General features: G+C 41.4%; 1 protein-coding gene across 10 annotated transcripts in view; it reads right to left on the bottom strand.

Moving 5' to 3' along the window:
* Window positions 1–550: 550 nt before the first annotated feature.
* The window catches only part of acaca (acetyl-CoA carboxylase alpha), a 34,760-nt gene continuing 16,568 nt past the window's right edge, over window positions 551–18,742 (bottom strand). For 7 of the 10 annotated variants that reach the window (XM_028596245.1, XM_028596239.1, XM_028596243.1 and 4 more), the window contains 21 exons: window positions 17,241–17,282; window positions 16,356–16,571; window positions 16,039–16,194; window positions 15,658–15,882; window positions 14,573–14,728; window positions 14,312–14,458; window positions 13,721–13,990; window positions 13,346–13,443; window positions 13,043–13,163; window positions 12,784–12,894; window positions 10,226–10,369; window positions 9,973–10,093; window positions 8,450–8,546; window positions 8,237–8,333; window positions 7,994–8,129; window positions 7,743–7,920; window positions 7,549–7,661; window positions 5,828–5,982; window positions 4,720–4,890; window positions 2,437–2,573; window positions 551–2,278 (listed from right to left, as the gene is read on the bottom strand). In XM_028596245.1, the coding sequence (XP_028452046.1) occupies window positions 2,152–2,278; window positions 2,437–2,573; window positions 4,720–4,890; window positions 5,828–5,982; window positions 7,549–7,661; window positions 7,743–7,920; window positions 7,994–8,129; window positions 8,237–8,333; window positions 8,450–8,546; window positions 9,973–10,093; window positions 10,226–10,369; window positions 12,784–12,894; window positions 13,043–13,163; window positions 13,346–13,443; window positions 13,721–13,990; window positions 14,312–14,458; window positions 14,573–14,728; window positions 15,658–15,882; window positions 16,039–16,194; window positions 16,356–16,571; window positions 17,241–17,282 (3,018 nt within the window). In that variant the 3' untranslated portion in view covers window positions 551–2,151. The remainder of the gene's footprint in view (window positions 2,279–2,436; window positions 2,574–4,719; window positions 4,891–5,827; window positions 5,983–7,548; window positions 7,662–7,742; window positions 7,921–7,993; window positions 8,130–8,236; window positions 8,334–8,449; window positions 8,547–9,972; window positions 10,094–10,225; window positions 10,370–12,783; window positions 12,895–13,042; window positions 13,164–13,345; window positions 13,444–13,720; window positions 13,991–14,311; window positions 14,459–14,572; window positions 14,729–15,657; window positions 15,883–16,038; window positions 16,195–16,355; window positions 16,572–17,240; window positions 17,283–18,742) is intronic. The other 3 variants (XM_028596241.1, XM_028596244.1, XM_028596249.1) reach the window with 1 other exon arrangement.

Genomic DNA, 18,742 nt, shown 5'->3' with positions numbered 1-18,742 from the left:
CAAGCAAAGCTCATTTCCAATTATACCACCAAATAACTCATTTTCTTATTGGGCCTCCTATAATTGTGGTGGGTATTGGGTGCATGCAACTCAATTTGTCTTACATATTTGTTGGTAGGATGGTAAAAGAGTTGACAGAGCCAAGGGAATGATATGAAAGAATGAGAAAAAAAAAAAAAAAAAAAAGGATGAGATAGATCCCTTAATATTTGTTTGATCGGCTTCATCCTCCTTAATACTGTTGAAGTTTTAAAGCCAGGGCGAAAATGCCACTTTAATCATCTGTGGATTGAGGAATGGGAAGACTATCATTTTCGAGTAATCAGAAAATGTCTCTCCAGAGTAATAGACTTTGTTCTGACTGCTGAAATTAATGAGGCTTCCAGTGATGTGATTATCTGTCCCGAGGATCAATATACAGTATAAAAATAATTGACAAATTAAATTACTGCAAATTCTTGGAAACTTGAGTTTGTTAAAAACGGTCTTTTTTACTTTTTTTAATGTAACAAAAATAAAGATTTTAAAGTTTTTGCACACACACTTCAAACTCTGTTGGGTAAGCTTTATTAGATTTGCACACAGTTAGAGTCTTCAGTTTAGATTGTTCTCCATCCTCTCCAACCAGTGACTTATAAAGAAACTGGACTACATGTCAATACAGTACAGCCATATGAAAGGCACAGCATGGACCACTAAGCAATTTCAAGTTGGATTTTCTGCAGAGCATATATGACGCAATGATCTACAGGACTGAAACATTAGGGTGCATTTTACTGTTACTATGTACTCTTATTCTCATACAGATGCCACACTATGCCTGTCTTCAGTAACAAACTCAAGTAGAGAAGTACTATGCGATTCAAACATTGATTTCAAAAAATAATATTAAATATAAGTAACATTTCATGTACATAAGGTACAAACTTTAAATAGAACAGTTAGTGTGGGTTACAGTGTAAATTAGACACCATATTTAACATGTAACATGTAAGACCAGTGAACAGTCGTCTTTTTTTTTTTTCTTCACAAACAGACATTTTTACGATTTAGCCATCCAATTGTTGATTCAAAAATATTTCTTTAGTTAAAAAAAACAAATAAAATTGTAATAATTTGTTTAAGGAGCATACACTAAAACTAGTTGTCCCCCAAAAAAAAAAAAAAAAAAAAAAAAAAAAAGTAAGCCAAGGGAGTACAGACTACATGCTGTTATCCACTCTGCACAGTCCCATTCTCAATGCCCATTTTAACTATTATCATCTCTGTGTGTATTACTGTTTGTAACACTTTGTGCATGTAAGGTTTTTGCATGTTTGTATGTATGCAAGATGCAGCAGTTAAAACAGGGCCCGTTAGATTCTGGGTGCAATGTGAGGGAACAGTAAGCAGTAAAGTGCATCTCAAGCAGCATGTGTGTACTGTGTGAGTGAGAACAGACGGGACAGCTGTGGTTTTGTTGTGAGGCGAACTGCCCGTTGCTCACTGCAGGGTAACTGTGAAACAGTCGGGGTCTAAAAGGGACCTTGTCCCTGCTCCCTGCTGGGCTCTCCTGTCCAGATCTGTTAAAGAGTTCCCTGTCTTTGTTCAGTAACTAAGGACTCCTTATTTAGAAGTGTAAAAACCCCTTTATCGCTAATGCCCCCAGCAATGTTTTGTCATTGTCGAGTCGGTCATCAAAATGCTTGCGAATTTAAACAAGCATATGTCACAAACCAAGGTGCATTTTAAATATGACAACAACATTTTTAAATGTATTGTTGTGTTGAGGCCACTGATTATCATGGAAGTATCAAACATCCATCTGGGCCAACTATGTAAACTCCAAACAGACCATATTAGATATTTCTTTAGTCAATTTTCAATTGCACTTACATTAAACAAATACATGGATTTATCTTAACACTAGCGTACATGTAAGACAATTTACAAAACGTCATAACTGATGTCAGTCATGTGAACCCTTGCTTAGTAAGAATCATTGCCAACAATTCATCAGTAACCAGTAGAGCCATCCTGTTGGCTCCTCCAGCCTCAGTTTCCAGCCCAGGTCTCAGTCCGGAGCAGGTCTGGCTGAGCCGGGCTTCCTTTGGCTGTGGTTGCGGCCTGAGCCGTGCTTCAGCCAGGCGGGGAGGAGAGGCCAGGCTCCCACTAGGAGGAGGCTGACGTCTCCATTGTGGACAGGATGCGGACCACCTCGGCTCTCTGTGTGGGCGAAATGTGCTGGGTCATGTGCACTATAGAATCCATGGCAACCTCTGGATTGGCTTGGACGAGGCTAAAAAAATAAAAGGGGAAGATTAAAGAAAACGACATCCTAATAATGCAAGGAAAGCTGGGACGGCCAGGTGGGCGGATGGGAGTAATGACAGGTGAAAATGAGTTGCACTGTATTACTCTTCACCACATCAAAGCTGCATAGTTGAGAATTATCACCTGCGTATCTGCTTGAGGATGTGATCTCGGCGGATGTACTTGATGTTCTCATCGACGACAGACCTTGCGCCCTCTTCTTCAGCTAGTTGCCTCTCTAGCCATGCCACCACCTCTTCATTATTATCCCACAGATAGGCCTGTATAATGCAATAGAGTAGTTTTTTTGGGATAAATAAGGCTTAGAAATCACACTTTTTCTTAATGTAATTGGGAATGTAAAAAAGTCCTAAGAAAGAATTAACGTCACACAACGTGCGAACAAATAAAATATATAAGATATCATGAATCAACAAATAAATAACAACAAAAGAGATGGCCAGGCACAAAGTGCGGTCTGGATGTCTTGTTGACTGGACCGGATAGGAAAATTAGTATTCATGAGTGCTGGCATCTCTGATACCAAACAAAGCCAGGCTGGAGGGCTTAGCAAAGATTTGGGGGGCTGAGGGGTTTAATGGGCTCTTACCTTTTTTTATGAACAGTCCTGCTTGACGTCCACAAGAACATTTAATGCCATTATTAATCATTTTTAATCTGTTTGCTTTTAATTAAGAAACAGCGTGTTGCTCTCCTATCTGCACGTGCCAGGGCTGTGATTAATTGTGGCTTAAGACAGCCAGTCCTGATTGGGATAATATATTAGCTAACAAGAAGGCCACTTCTTAGGAGATCTCAGACGTTGGGCCGGCTCCTGTCACCCCTGCGGCTGGTCCTCTGAGCCTGAGACTGGGCCGGAAGGAACAGCGTTTATTCATTATCTCTGAGGGATGTTTATTTTTATTAACTACCAGTTATCAGTGCAGCTGTATTATATCATCAAGATTTAATAGGAATGCTTACTACTTCTTTAGCTGGTGCACCTTGAGGAGAAGGAATAGGAGCTTCTGGATAAAAAGAAACCTCTAATCATTCTCTGTGTATTGAGGAAATCATGAAACGGACACTAGTTTTCTATGCAGTTCTTTGGCCACATTCAATCTCTTAGCTTTTACGTTGACTTGGATTTTATTTTGCAAGAGGTTCTGAATAATTATATGGTCCTTTTTGCCCTTACCAGACCCGACGCCCAAGTGCGCCTGTATCCTTTTGTTTGGCCGAGGGGCCATTATCCCATAATACTTCTCCATCTCTATAGCGCTTGCGTTAATCTCTAGCGGCATAGACACACACAGCTCCCACAAACCATACAAAGCTAGTCTATCTAACTGGAGCCCACACAAAGCTGGTGTACCCTTATCAGTGTAAAATGTGCTATTTAGTGAGCTTCTTATTGTGTGAGCAACATCTGCAAAAACAATCGCTTTACATTTAAAAAAAAAAAAAAAAAAAAAAAAAAAAGAAAGGCACTATTTGGTTCTATCTTAAGTTGTTTAGAGTTGTATAACCTGCAGCGTAAAACATAAAAAGCTGGAAATAAAATTTCAGCATTTTTATTTTGGCAATTAAACTAAATGGGACATATATTTACGGTGCAAATGATTACATTATCACATTTAGTCAAACAAAAGAACGACAATGAGTCCCCTCAGCATTTATATTCGTCTCCCCATCTCTCCCGTGCGCAGCGAGTCTTTCAATTCAACGGTCAACATTTTTGATATTTTACACATATGACAGGATGAATACTGTGGGCCTTCATACCTTAGTGATTATAAGTGAATATAAGTAAATATTGGCGTGCAAATGAGTTTCTATGTCCCATTTATTGCCTTAATGTGCCGTACGCCCATTATGCAAATGCATCAATTCTGCTGGGGAGGAGAGTACCAACGTTAAGTGGCGCTGCTCCTGGCAACTGAAGTTTTTTTTTGTTTTCTAAACGTTGTTCTATAATTATTACGATGTAGCCATGTGTCAAATAGGTATTCAGGAAAAGTCAGGGCAGGAGCTAAAACAGCAAAAATCTAAAATAAAAACAGCTGCGCTACACCTGCCGTTTTGGGTGTAATGGCGTTGGCTCTGGCAGTTCTAGTATTAAAGAACCACAAACTGACCCCTCAAATGAAGCTGTACTGGTTAACTTTGTCTAACTGACATGAGGTAAAGCAGTAAACTACTACTTTTTTGTGTATTAGCATATATTTAAAATCTGTGCGAGCAAAATAAATTGTACTGTCCATCAATGTTACTTTAAATACTTAGCTTACGTCCTTAAAAGTAACGTTAAAGTTTACAAACTCTGTAAGTCAATAGGATATCACTTAAGGATTTTGAAAATTTCCACTCAGTCAGTACTGAGACTATACATAGAAGAAAACATACGAGTATGTGGTGAGGTTTTACCTTGACAGTCCCCTCGGCCTCCACAAACCAGCGGCGCAGCATTGCCTGGGTCTGTCCGTCTGTCAGCTCGCTGTTGGCCGCTTGGATCTTCATCTTCACGGTGTCCTCCAGCAGCAGGCGCCGCAGGCGCCAGTAAAAGAACTGGCGGGACGTTGGCCAATCAAGGATATCCTGAGTTGAGTAAAAGACAAAATAAACAATCATTTAAATGCAGCTACATTTTAGAATTTAATAAATGTCACCATACAAGTCAGTGCATTTCATTCTTTGTGAATATAAAAAGGGGATATGAATGAGTTCCTGGCTGTCTTAACCTACTCCTGGAACGTCACAATGACATAGAACTCTGTAACGAAAACGGAATACCTGGCAAAAAGGCCTGTGCTGTACATTCAGCTTGATTAAAAAAAAAAAAAAAAAAAAAGGCTGTTTATTTTGATTACATAATCCCATGCGGTATGTGTGTGAATTTATAAAATGACGTATAGGTCTACTTAATATAAAACAGTCTGCTTTAACACAATTTACACTTCATTCAAAGGGCTAATTCAGGTTTATGAAAATTGGATGTGGGAATCTTTTCATTTTGTTGTGGATTCCCAAGTCTAACACTGTCAATTAGCCTAATAGGTGTTACAGAAATGTGTTATTCTGTAAATCAAGTGTTCATCACAGTGGACTGAATTTCTGAGGATGTCAATTTAGAACTATCACGAATTGATCTGCTGATGTACCCGAGTTGAACATGCAGACCTGTACAGTCTTTGGAGTCCATACTGTGTGTACACAATACACTGTTCACATGACCAGAAGGGTCTTTCACAGATGGATGGCAGTCAAAGCGAGCGTGTGTATGTTTGTATTTGAAAGATGGGACTGGGAAGGCACAGGATGGGATGGGGTTTGCCTGAGGCTGCTCTGTGGTTTCTGAGGTGATTGACCAGGGTCATCATGAGATAATTATGACGACGAGTCTCACAGCCTGGTGAGACCAAACATTAGTCACTAGGCAGGTGCAGCCAGACTGATACTCCCCTGCGGGCTTTTCACGTTATTCACATACTGCACACTCGCACTGTAGCAATACATGCCTGCAAGAAGTGCTCACCGTTATTACGCCCTTCTCTTGCATGCGACCTGGGGTGTCGTGGAGGTCTGCAAACTGCACAGCCACTTGGTGGTAGATAGGCAGGAGAAACTCCTCGCGCTCCTTCAGCTTGGTCTCCAGCTCTTTACAATCAGGGGGACTCAGCTCTGGTGTTCCTGTTGGCAAACAAACCCATAAAACACTGCTGTCAAATCATCTGCCCAAAACTGACTGCCATGTGCCTGAAGGTTTTGATTACAAGCCGAGTATATGGATGAGAAATTGCAGTTCTTGCCAATATGTTCAGAAAACTGTTTACGTTTAGGTGTGAAAGACAAAAATGATATCCTCCCATAGCAGTATGATAGTTGGCATTTCCTTATAGTTCTCTTTCCTTTGTGATTAACAATTTTTATTTTATTTTTTTTAAACAAAATACAAAACATACAACTCGCAAAACAAACAAATTTTACAAGCCCACTCCCGGCACCCATCCTCCATCCTCTTAAAGTGCTCATATTATGCTCATTTTTGGGTTCATAATTGTATTTAGAAGTTGTACCAGAATAGGTTTATGTGGTTTAATTCTCAAAAAACACCATATTTTTGATGTACTGCACATTGCTGCAGCTCCTCTTTTCACCCTTTGTGTTGAGCTCTCTGTTTTAGCTACAGGGTGAGGCATCGCACTTCTGTTGCATCTTTGTCGGGAGTCGCACATGTGCAGTAGCTAGGTAAGGACTACTAGCCAGTCAGAAGCAGAGTATGAGGGCGTGCTACGCTAGCAGCTAGGCGAGCATTATAACGTGTGTTACAAAGTGACGAGCGTTGGTCACGGAAGTAAAGGCTGGACTACAATAGAGCTCTTTGGAGCAGTTTGTGAACAGTGTTTTCTGTTGGAGATGGTTAAGTCCCTTTGGGGTGGACTTTGGGCTTTTTCACTTTGTAAACCTATAATATGCACAAAAAAGATATACAACACAAAAAGGAAAAGGGAAAAGCCAAAAAGCATAATATGAGCACTTTAAAAGAATATGTCTGGCTATCATTAAACTGGTCTGGAGTGGACCAAGCTCCCAGAGCAAATAACCCTGGGTTGAATGGAACTTGGAATCAGACATAGGTTATCATGTCCAAAATTCCTGGACCTTATCACAGGACCATAGGACATGAAGTAATCCTCTGTCTTACATTTCCAACAATTTGGTGTCTTTCAGACCAATTCTAAACAATCTGGAGGGAGTCCAATAGAAGCGATGCACCTTTTAGTTCTATTGCCATCAAATCAGGTTCTACGTGAGCAATGCTGCGGTGACTTAACACCCGCTAATAGCATTTTGTTTTGGAGCTCCCCCAAAACCCCTGGCTGCTGTCACCAAAGACTGATTTCTGTCAATTCCAATCTGTAAGCTCTCAAACCCTCCCCAGTTACCCTCCATTCCACCAGTTCGCCAAAAGCGCAAAGCCTAAACAGCATTGAACCACAGTTGCTCCGAGCCTGGAGGAAATCAATAGGCTGTGCAGGAGATACAGGAGAGCTGGTGATTGATCCGAGCAGGCTGTGATTGACACGTCTCCCGGGGGAGTGCAGTGAAGATGATACAATCGACACCAAATGAAGAACGACAGTGAATGCACACATGCTCCCGCCTGATATATAGCTCCATACTAAAATGAGGACAAGGCCGAGGGGGACAGAGACGCCCGTAAAGAGCTATAATTAGTTGAAGTGGAGAACTCACCCAGTTTTTCAGCCAAGCCCATGTAGATCGGATCCACTCTCCTCATTGTCTTCACCAGGTCCTTTTTCCTGAATTTGATCTCCACTGTTCCTTCAGGCTCCAAAACTCCACCTCTGGAGACAAGAATGATTTAAGTGAACAAAGGTGGTTGGTTAAAGATGATCCTCAATCTGCCCTTTTTCAGTCCAACTCACCGGCTGTCCTTGTCAGCGTACATCTCCATGTGACGGGGGTTGATGGTGGGATCTATAACCACCCAGGATCCTCCTCTCAGCTCAGCCTGGGGGGGGATATAAACCAGTACGGGCTGCTTGTACTCCCTTAGCCCGTCCACAATGTAGGCCCCAAACTTCAACACCTGGTCGTACATATCTAAGAAAGAGCATTTCATATGAGATACTGAATGGGTTTCATCCCAGAGTGACTGCCGTAGAAGCAGAAGTACCTTTCATTCCTCCAGAAAAGCCCCTCCAGTTTGAAAACACCATAAGAGGTAGGCCCTCTCTGTTCAGATCTTTAATGGCCTGGGCTGTTTTGAAAGCAGAATCTGGGAACCACACTTGCCCTGCCTGCTGGATGATCTAAATATACAAACCAGAAAATCAGCATCAGTACTTGGGTGTCTGTAAATGTCGAAATACTTGGATGCCAGCTCATGCTCGAGTGTAAGCGTTAAGCGACCCCTTACCTTCGCCTCAGAGTCCAAATTGGCTGGATCGGCTGGGATTGACAGCTCCACTGACCTGGTTTCCACGGCGACCACTCCGGTAGGTATCCCACCCAGTCTGTGGAGAGAGGCCATTTAGCGCTGACATCTACAAAACACCTTGACTACATTTATAGCGCAAATTCATTATTGGCTGTGTGTCATCATGGTTTTGTGTTCTAGTGGGACACTTACCTGGCTCTGCCTACCACCACACTCTGAGCCCATGGCTGCATGATCTCCATGAAGGAGCCCTGGTCAAAAAAGCCACTCTGCCAGGTCCCCTTTTGAGCTGTATATACAGAGAGGAGTGAGGGTAGTACGACAGAGAATGAGTGTGAAACGGGAAAGTATGTGGAGTTAAGTTTTCAATTTTCTGAAAACACTTCCGTAGTGTCTGAGGTTGTGTATTTTTTGCTACAAAGAATCTGTAATCTTAGCAGCAAACCATGATGGATGACTGCAGAAGGAGGCTTTTTCAGCTCTTTTTCGGCCTGCACACCCTGAGAAACATGCCCAGCCTACGAGGTTACTATTCAATTAAGCCTCGCCACTCATCACTACCAGAGACGTTGACTGGCTTCCCACACGGTCCCCCCAATCTCTTTGCTGTCCCAAGCTGTAATTACACTGATGTGGTACCTGCTCAGTCCTGACCTGCAGTGTAAAACATACCAGATCCATTTTTGGTGCTATCTTGATCTTGCCTTTAGCATCATGCTGTTAGACTTCACTGTTTCTCTACTGGTTTCCTAATAGTCCCTCTAGTAATTAATTATTTCAACCTTTAACCCAGGAGATTAGAATTAAATGATGAATCTTTATATTTACTTTATAAATAACACACACACACACACACACACACACACACACACACACACACACACACACACACACACACACACACACACACACACACACACACACACACACACACACACACACACACACACACACACACACACACACAAATGGGAGTGTGGCTATTTACAACTGCTGATGAAGCATTTTGAATAAAAATGATTAGTAGAGGAAATGGACAAAAGTGAAAGTATATAAATCATCATCAAAGTTACAATCAGAATGCTATGTAATGCAATACAACTTTAAGTGCAACTCAGTATCTGATGTAGCGACCATTTGTTCCATTTCCTGGGCAGAGAATGGATATAAGGCTGAATGTACAGTACAGGCCTGCAACTAGCAATTGTTTTCATTATTGATTAAATCGGATGATTAGAAATAGTTTCCCAGAGCCCAATTTGATGTCACAGATTTGCTTTTTTTCGTCCAATCAACAATCAGAAATAATTAAGATATTTATATTCACATAGATATTTAATTTACAGTAATTTAACAACTGAGAAAAGTGGAAAATCCTAAGAAGGGAGAAAACTGTGAAGCAAATGTTTCACGTTTGCTTAATAATTGATAAAGGACTTGAACTATGAATCGATTATGAAAATTCAACCAAGTAGTGGTGGAATGTGAGAGGAATAAGGATGACACCAGGGTAATCACTTAGTAAGCAAAATGTTTTGTTAAAAATAAATTCTAACTTACTTTTTAAAGATCTGGCATCACAGAACTACTAAACAGTACCCAACCCAAACAGTATTTACCAGAACTAGTCAGCTACACTATTCTGTACCTACCTTGCTACAAGAATGAACAAGTTTCCATTAAAAGATCTAAATGGACATTGACTGGACACTCACTTGGGCTGGGACGTCCTGCTAGCATCCAGCGAGGGTCATACGGAGTCTTTGTAGGCACAAAATCCACCAGACGATCTATGGGATCCTTGGCATTGAGGATGGGCACTGGACTAGATTTACACTGAAGAAAGGAAATGTCTTTATTTTACAAGGAAAAAAAGCCACATAGCTCTAAACATTTGGATAATGACATTTATCACACAGATGTAGGAAGCAACATCCTATTAAAAACAACAGCTAAACATTACTGTACCATGGGCATGTAGGACAGCCACTGCAGAAGCGCAAAGACTCCCTCAAAGTCGTCACAAACAGTAGAGTGGGTCACACCATTGTTGTGCATGATTTGAATGCCACCAAGTTGGTTGTTTGATGTGTACACTTCTCTGCCCAGCACCTGTTGTAAGAAAAATACCAAGGTGTTGATTTTTTTATTTATTTTTTAAATCAGGCCAAAAGGAGAAAATAATGATAAAAATAATACTTTTCTGTTGAATCCCAGACTGCCTGATATTTAATTCTGGCTATTTAGGCATGTACCATGATAGCAAACAAGGCTTTTGAGGATACATCACACAGAGTCACATTGCAGCAGCAATGTGCAGAAGCATGGCTCTTTTAAAAGCTGCTTGAAAACTGGAGCAGTGGTTTTCTGCCCAATTTAATTTCTCGTGGATTCACCCTTTAAAAGCCTCCTCTCTCTCTGGCTTCCAATGGAGCCAACAGGGTTAATCCGGTGCTCATGTTGTGCAATCCTGGCCGATAACAGGTGGTGTTGTCACCAGGCTTCTGGTGTGGGGAGCTGTGGATCAATGAGATCGCACAAAGGCAGACATGCCAGGTAACCGGAGGGGGCCCTGCATTTCATGGCCCCACTGCCTTGTCAATACAGGTGATCGGCAGCCAGAAATCTCTCTACCACGGCCGTCACAGGTGGGTGGCAGCACATGCCACTCTTCCTGGGGGATTTTCTAACAGCCGGCGTAAATTAACACATGCCCTTTCTCATCCAAAACACTCAATTAATTCAACTGGCTTACATCCCTTTATGTTGTCATGTGCATTCTGAATATATATCTATATATCCATCTACCAGTTGTGATAGAGGGTGTTGTATAAGGGTGAGATGGAAGCCACCAAAGTACTTTTACCTTCAAAATTGCCCTTATGCCAACCTGAAGCCATAAAATCTCACTCCCATCCCACCCTATTTTCATAGGCAGCATAGAACAGGTGGCAGGGCCCTGACATGGTTCCATAAAAATCAGAGAGGAGCTCAATCCCTACCCTCAGCTCTCACCTTTTCAGCCATCATTTACCTTCTTTATTACCATTAATGGTTATGTATCTGGCTACAAATCTAGGGCACTCTCCTAAAGCTGTCAGGAAAGCCTGCGGCCCCAAGAAACATTGCAGTCACCTTGACATACACAAAACCCCTGTGCCTCTGGCCATCTCCGGCTTCATTAAGATTCCACAGCAGAGAGAAGAGGAGGGGATATAGGAGGAGGAACAGAGGGAGATGACTGTGAGGAAGAAAATGAGGGGCGAACTGGATGTAATGGCTCACTGGGGTATTTATGCTAGTAGTTACTATCCACTCCCCATGAAAATATGAGAGCTTTCCAGCAGTTAATGAAATGATCTCTGGGTGGCAGCCTCCTGCTCTCCATTAAGTTTCAGTTAATAGCTAGTATACCACATGATAAAAAGGCAGAAAAAAAATACACATTTCATGCCCGTGTCACTGGTGAAATCAGTGCTATTTTAAAATACAAACAAACAATCGATTGTAAACAACGTATATATTGCAATACATCACCTGCACATTGTTGACACTTGTCAGTTAACATTACGATGAGTCTACTTCCATAAATGGAGCTAAACAGTGGGGGCATCTAAAGACAAGTGAGATTCCAGCAAATAGGAATGCCATCATGGGGCCATTTGCATGATTTGTCATGTTGCGATCTGTCATCTAATTTCAAACAGAGTCGTCGTAATGCATTGACAAGGACAGAGAATGGAAAGCAAGACAGGAGGAGGTAGTGAAGCGTGAGAACACACACACACACCACACACACACACACACACACACACCAATCAACTGCATGCAGAAAAACAATCTGCCTCAGCAAAACTTTTCATTTCGATTAAAAACAAATGATATGGGTGTCCTGCACTGCAGCCCCCGGCATGCCACTCTATTTCTATGCAAATATAACTTCATGGTTCACTTTCAATTATTCCACTATGAGTGGCAGGCAGGCGTATGGCTGGGACCGGAGAGGTAGGTCCTAGTAGAACAGAACGAGGCAGGAGGAGGCCTGATCGCCGAGTTGGAACAGCATCAAAATCATTGTACACTTTTCTGATTTCGTCTTTTGATATACACACACACACACACACACACACACACACACACACACACACACACACACACACACACACACACACACACACACACACACACACACACACACACACACACACACACACACACACACACACACACACACACACACACACACACACACACACACACACACACACACACACACACACACACACACACACTACCCTGTCAAGCCCATTTCAGAATATGCAGTTTCTGTTAATGTATTATAAAAAAGAAAAATACATACTACAGTAGTAGTAGTTTAAAGATAACTAATATTGTGCTTATTCAGGGTTGCACACAATCACACAATTTAAAAATGCTTGAAAAAAAAAAAAAAAAAAAAGGTTATCCTTGAAAAAAAAAAAAAAAAATTGTACTGAAACATTAATTTACATGGTAGACACGTTTACCTTGTTGAGTGCTCCAGCTCCAGTAAGGATAATGTGAGAGTTGTCCACTTGAATGGTTCTCTGTCCAAGCCTCACCAGATAGGCCCCAATCCCTATGGCCCTGCATGTGACCTATAGGTCAAGACAATCATGTTAAGGCTTGCATGCTAATCAACTCTTTGTATTGAGCAAGTCCTTGCTTTCTAAAGATCAGTGTACAGCTTAAGGCTACGTGTATGCATGTGTTTTTTGTACACCAGTGTGCCCACTTCAGTCCTACCAGGTTCATGGTGATGATCTCATCATAAGCCAGAGAGGATTCTCCAGCAATCATTCCAGACCCTTTCAGATTCTCCACACCCAACCCTTCATCTTTTCCAATGATGTCAGTGATCTTGTACCTGCATGGGAACACATACATTTACTGACAGCTGGATGTGACCGTCCAATAGCTTTTCCTTTAATTGTCACCTCTGTGATAATCTCATAGGCTTTAATATGTGAAGATGTGCGTATTTGACTGATACTACAGCATCTTGCAGACTTATTTCCTCACGTACAAAGGAGTAATAAAAAGATGTACCTGGATTCTCCCTCATCCTCCACATGTTCGCAATGCACAGAGTTCAAGGCGGAAACTTTCTTGTAGTCCTGAGGTGTGAGGTAGAGATACTTGAAACCCTGCAGGGAAATATAGCAATGACTGCTTAGTTATGACAGACAATGATACAGATGCAAAACACACACAAAAATAAATAAAAAATAAAATATATATATATATATATATATATATATATATATATATATATATATATATATATATATATATATATATATATATATATATATATATATATAAAAAATAAAATAAAAGCCAGTCATTGTCTGAAGTAATGACATCCATTATGGGGAAAATACATTCAGGGATCACTAGTACAATTAGGAATATATTACTGACCTTATAAGGGTCAGCTGTATCTTGCCAGGCAACATGGAACATGTGTCTGATTTCCTCTGCCAGCCCAATGCGGGCACCACTGTTGGCTGCGATGTAGATTCGGGGGATGCCGCTCTCTCGTGCCATCTCTGAGGCTCGCAGGAACAACAAGTCCTCCTGGGGCCCAAATGAGCCTATCTTGTGTGTGATGTCGTTACTTATGACGATGATCTCACGCCCCGCTGGATATTCTGGAGTACGCAGGGTCATCCGCCATGCCACCATACCAATCTGGATAGACAGAACAGAGGCACTTTAACACAATATATATTTCTATTTAAATATTGTAAGATAAATACACTGTAAATACTCTATTTCTATTCAATTTAATTAATTTGACTCAGACTGCAGCACTTTCTGCTTGGCATAAATAGAATTGCCAGACATAGGTATTCTTTCTTAAACCACATTCAATAATGCATTAAGCATTGCCATACAACAATATTGCACATTCTGAAAGAGGTAGATAGACAAAAAAGGTCATGTCAAAGTAAATGAGTACTATTTATGTTTTTTATGTCTGTATTTATGCATTAAACTAAAATAACTGACCTCATTGCCCCCTGGCAGTCTGTTCATCTGCACCAGCTGGCCTTGGGCGTCAAGAACCAGCTCTGTGAAGGTAAGCAGCTCAGAAGGAAGAGGGCATTTGGGTAAGGTGGCAAAGGCCTGGAATGAGTGCCACAGCTTTTTCAGAGCCTGGGAAAAAGATAAATTCAAAAGTTATTCCATCAACATTGTTTGGACAATCAGTATTTCTAAGCATAACCCAAGCACAACGGTCAAGATGAGTTATTCGTTGTTGTTTTGTACCTGTCTGAACATTTCTGGAAAGTCATAGACATAGGTGGTGCCCAGAGACTGCGCTTGGAAGCGCTTAGACTGCAGCAGGTCCTTGGTCACATAGGGGGTGTTGATGAGCATGCCGTGCAGCGGACCCTGCTTGTCGCCATATGCTTGGAACATGATCTGAACGAAGAGGGACAGAGATAGTTACTTTTTTATAGATATACTTACCTCTTCTACCACCTTGCCGAAATACCATTATGATTTGAGAATGATGATGATAATGAGCATCGGTCATACCCACTGCTACAGCATTAACCAACACAAAGGATATGACGCACCAATCCCTTATTCTATACACTATAAACACATTCACACAGAAGCACAACTCGGAGCAACGTACACAGGAAGTGGCACAAATCTAGAGAGAACATCAGGCTTTGTCATCATACATTATCAGGGCCATCAGACAGACACAACCATTTACTTGTGACCTATCCTAAGTGCTGCAATGTTGTAAGTGCAGGTATGTTTGATGCAGACACTTCCAATCACAGCTGTTTTGCGGAATTATGCCCACAACACCTTAAAAAAAGCTCAGCATGTCGTATACCAAAAGCATTCCACTCCACACTGACACCCACATCATCTTGCTATTAGACTTATTCTAAACTCAAGTTCTTTTTTTTCTCAACCATGTTTAGAATCTTGAAATAGAAACCAAACTCAAATACTCTCACATTCTGCTGGAGCTGATGGGATAACATTTCACTGGAAATGTTTTTTTAATCGATAGATTTACTATGATGGATGGTTGATGGACAGATGGATGAATGGCTAGGTGAAGAGTTACTTACCTGATCAGCTGCGTGGTCAAAGGATATTACTAAAATAATTGTCCACCAGGCTAAGGGCCCGACACCATACTGGATCTTTACTTCAACTCAATAAATCTTAAAGCCAGAATTTTGAAATTTTACTGGATTAAAAAAATGACAAGGCTAGACTTGTTAATTGCATTCTGGGAGCTGAGGTTTCCAGGATGGAGCTGAAGTTTTTTGCCAGCGACTGGACAATAAGCAGATGAGATGGAAGATGCATGAGTGCCCCACCTGTCGGTCTTTGGGCCCCACCTGTCCCGTTCGGGAATCAGTGACCTCCTTGTACAGGCTGATGTCCAGGTAGTAGCCTGATTCATTGGTGAGGAAGAGGCGGATGGGGATTTGCTTTCCAGTTGGAGTCAGGCGGATGTTAATTTTCAGTTCGGCCTGCAGGACACGCAGCTTCCACAAACGGCTCCCGTAACGCATCACCATGGAGCGCACAGACTCCTCAATCTGAAGTTTGTAGAGAAAGCAAACTCATTAATAACACAGTGAGCTCTGGTCTGACTGCGTATCAGAGATGTGTGTGTGTGTGTGTGTGTGTGTGTGTGTGTGTGTGTGTGTGTGTGTGTGTGTGTGTGTGTGTGTGTGTGTGATAGTTTCACAAACCTTTGATGGGTCCATGATGACTGTGGGGACAAAATTGAGGAAGATATGGTTGCAGTCAGTTCGTACAGTTGTGTTGTTGAAAGCCACCTCCAGTTCATCCATGGCTTCCAGCAGCAGACGCTCTGCCTCATTGTGAAGGTATTCAAAAGAGGCCTCCTAGTGAAGCAACAGAAGAAGAAAAAAAACTGTCATTGGGGGCAGGTACGATTAATGTGTAAATCAAACAAAAGGACATACAGAACTGTGTTGGAGAATCCAAACCCTTTGAAAACAACTTAAAAAAAGGGAGCGCAACAGTTGTTCCCCCATCGTCTTACCTTTGTGACCAGATCGGAGTGGCGGATAATGGCTCGCACAAAGAAACGGTAGTCCGTAACCTCTGTGCCCACCTCCACACGGGCTGCACCCAGGTACAAGTGCATCTTGTGGTTGGAACATGGGATGGCACTTAGGGCAAAATTGCGCATGCGGTTGAGCTCCAATTGGAAAGCTAGTGCCGGCTCCAAATGACGATAGATCCTGTCCTCCTCAAACTATTGAGAAACAGACCGGACAGAATCACAAACACAAAAACTACACCTTTTTAAATGAACATGCTCAAAGACTTTCCTGGAAAACTTTTTTACGAGTTAGGCTTCCCTGCCATTATCTCCTCCATTAACAGAAGAAGTCCAAATTGGCAATTTCAGGAGCACAGAGTTGATGTAAGAGTAAAAAAGATGCCTGTGAGCCACACACTGTATTAAGTAAATGAAATTATGGGTAATCTCGATCTCAGAAAGCTGCTAATGGGTGTCATTTCTCTTAAATGGGAGACATAATTTAAGAGTTCATTACTTTAATGAGTTTTGGTGGTGTCATTGTAGTGAAACTATCAGGGGTAACGGAGAGGAAGAGCCATCACTGATTGTGATAGAGTGAAAGTCAGCACTGCCAGGGGGGTGAAAAGTTGTTTCCTATAACCACAGCACAGTTTTGAATGGTCTCCCAGTCAAAGGAAAGTCAATCAATCTGTTGTATTTTGAAATGTGTGGGTAAATTTGCAATGTCACAATAATTTGATGCATGTGGGTATCCCTTTATCTTTTCAATAGACCATAGTCCAATAGGCCATTTCTACATCAGCAAACACTAATTTTTCCATTCAGAAAACCGTTAAAAGTGATAATTTGACACATGGTTTGAAATATGTAGACACCCACCTTGTTTCTTGCACGGAATGTGAAAAATTTGGGGAATTCTCTCTGAATGGAGGATAGTGAGACAGAGAAAGCAAGAAAAAAAATCAACAATTGTCTCCATAGGAAAAAACCATGGCTATAAAGTACAGCAGTGTTAAGAACACCAAAATCAGTTAGCCATGTATTAACTATAAACCTAATCACAGCAGGTGTCAATAAGCTAAGCTGGGCTTTGCTAAAATTGTTATACCAGTAAGTATGGAGTATTATGCAGTGATGATAGGGACCTTGCTCTACATGCAATGGGACGTATGCTCCTTTACTGCTGTCATTTATCTATCAGAAAATCACTGTGTATTCACTCAGACAGCAAGCTGACATAATAATGGTAATAGACTGTATATATATATATATAGCACCAGTCACTATGCTAATGAATAAAACATTTCCTTTTTTCAGAGACGTTTGATTCCCTGAATAATGCCTGGTAGCCCTCTTTGACGTTATCAGATGAAGTGTCCCACTTGCCAAAACAATGCCAGACCGATTGGGGATGCTCTCATCAGCTCACAGCCTGCACAATAACAAGGGGACTATAATAGTACACACACTGGAAACCTCCACAGCCATGATGTGGCACTGTGATTACGTATCACATTCACCTTCTACAATAAAGTGGATGACCATGCAGAATGGTGGAGACTAGTGAAAAACCCCTCCCTGTAACAAGGGCCACATAATGATGGTGACACGAGTTAGCGTGATTAGCTCTCATCAGAGACTGTTGTGCCATCAAAAGAAAAATCAAAGCCTATTGTCAAAAATGACAGAAAGAACTGGGCATTTCTCAAAATGTAATCCGGTTCTACATCCCTGTCATTATCATTTAAATGTTAGTGGGTGTTCTTTTGAATGGTCCATCGTGGCGCGATAAATACAGCCCTGTGTACTACAGCACAATTGACACAGCATAATCACCAAACTGCCGTGATTGAGGGTTCAATTCCTGCCTTGCTATTCACGCAAGTGTGTGCTCACATCACTGCAAGGCACTTACAATTGGCATTACATGGTGACAATATCTGTGCAATGAGTTCATGGTTCTGGGGCTTTAATGACACATTTAAACTGGAGCTCTAAAAACGGTGGGTAATCCTAAACGTATTGATTCAGTACAATGGTGGGTTATGTTTCCTTTATTTACCCTGATGCAACAGAGTTAAATGAGCTTTCTGTTGAAATCAGAGAGTTGCAGAACCCCATGGCTAATAATGGAAAGATCAGACACCGCCTACCAAGAGCCTGGGTCTGTCCGAGGTTTCTTCCTAATAGGGAGTTTTTCCCTATGGGGGCTTTGTAAATTATAGAGTGTGGTCTAGACCTACTCTATCTGTAAAGTGTCTCGAGATAACTCTTGTGATGATTTGATATGATAAATAAAATTGAATTAAATCAAACAGTCACTGCTAAATAAAATCCATGGAGGAAGATTAGGGGTCTTTTAGGGGTGAAAAAAAAAAAAA

This window comes from Perca flavescens, chromosome 13 (genome assembly GCF_004354835.1).
Source record: "Perca flavescens isolate YP-PL-M2 chromosome 13, PFLA_1.0, whole genome shotgun sequence".
Classification (NCBI taxonomy): Eukaryota; Metazoa; Chordata; class Actinopteri; order Perciformes; family Percidae; genus Perca; species Perca flavescens.
This window is presented reverse-complemented; position numbering and strand designations above follow the sequence as displayed.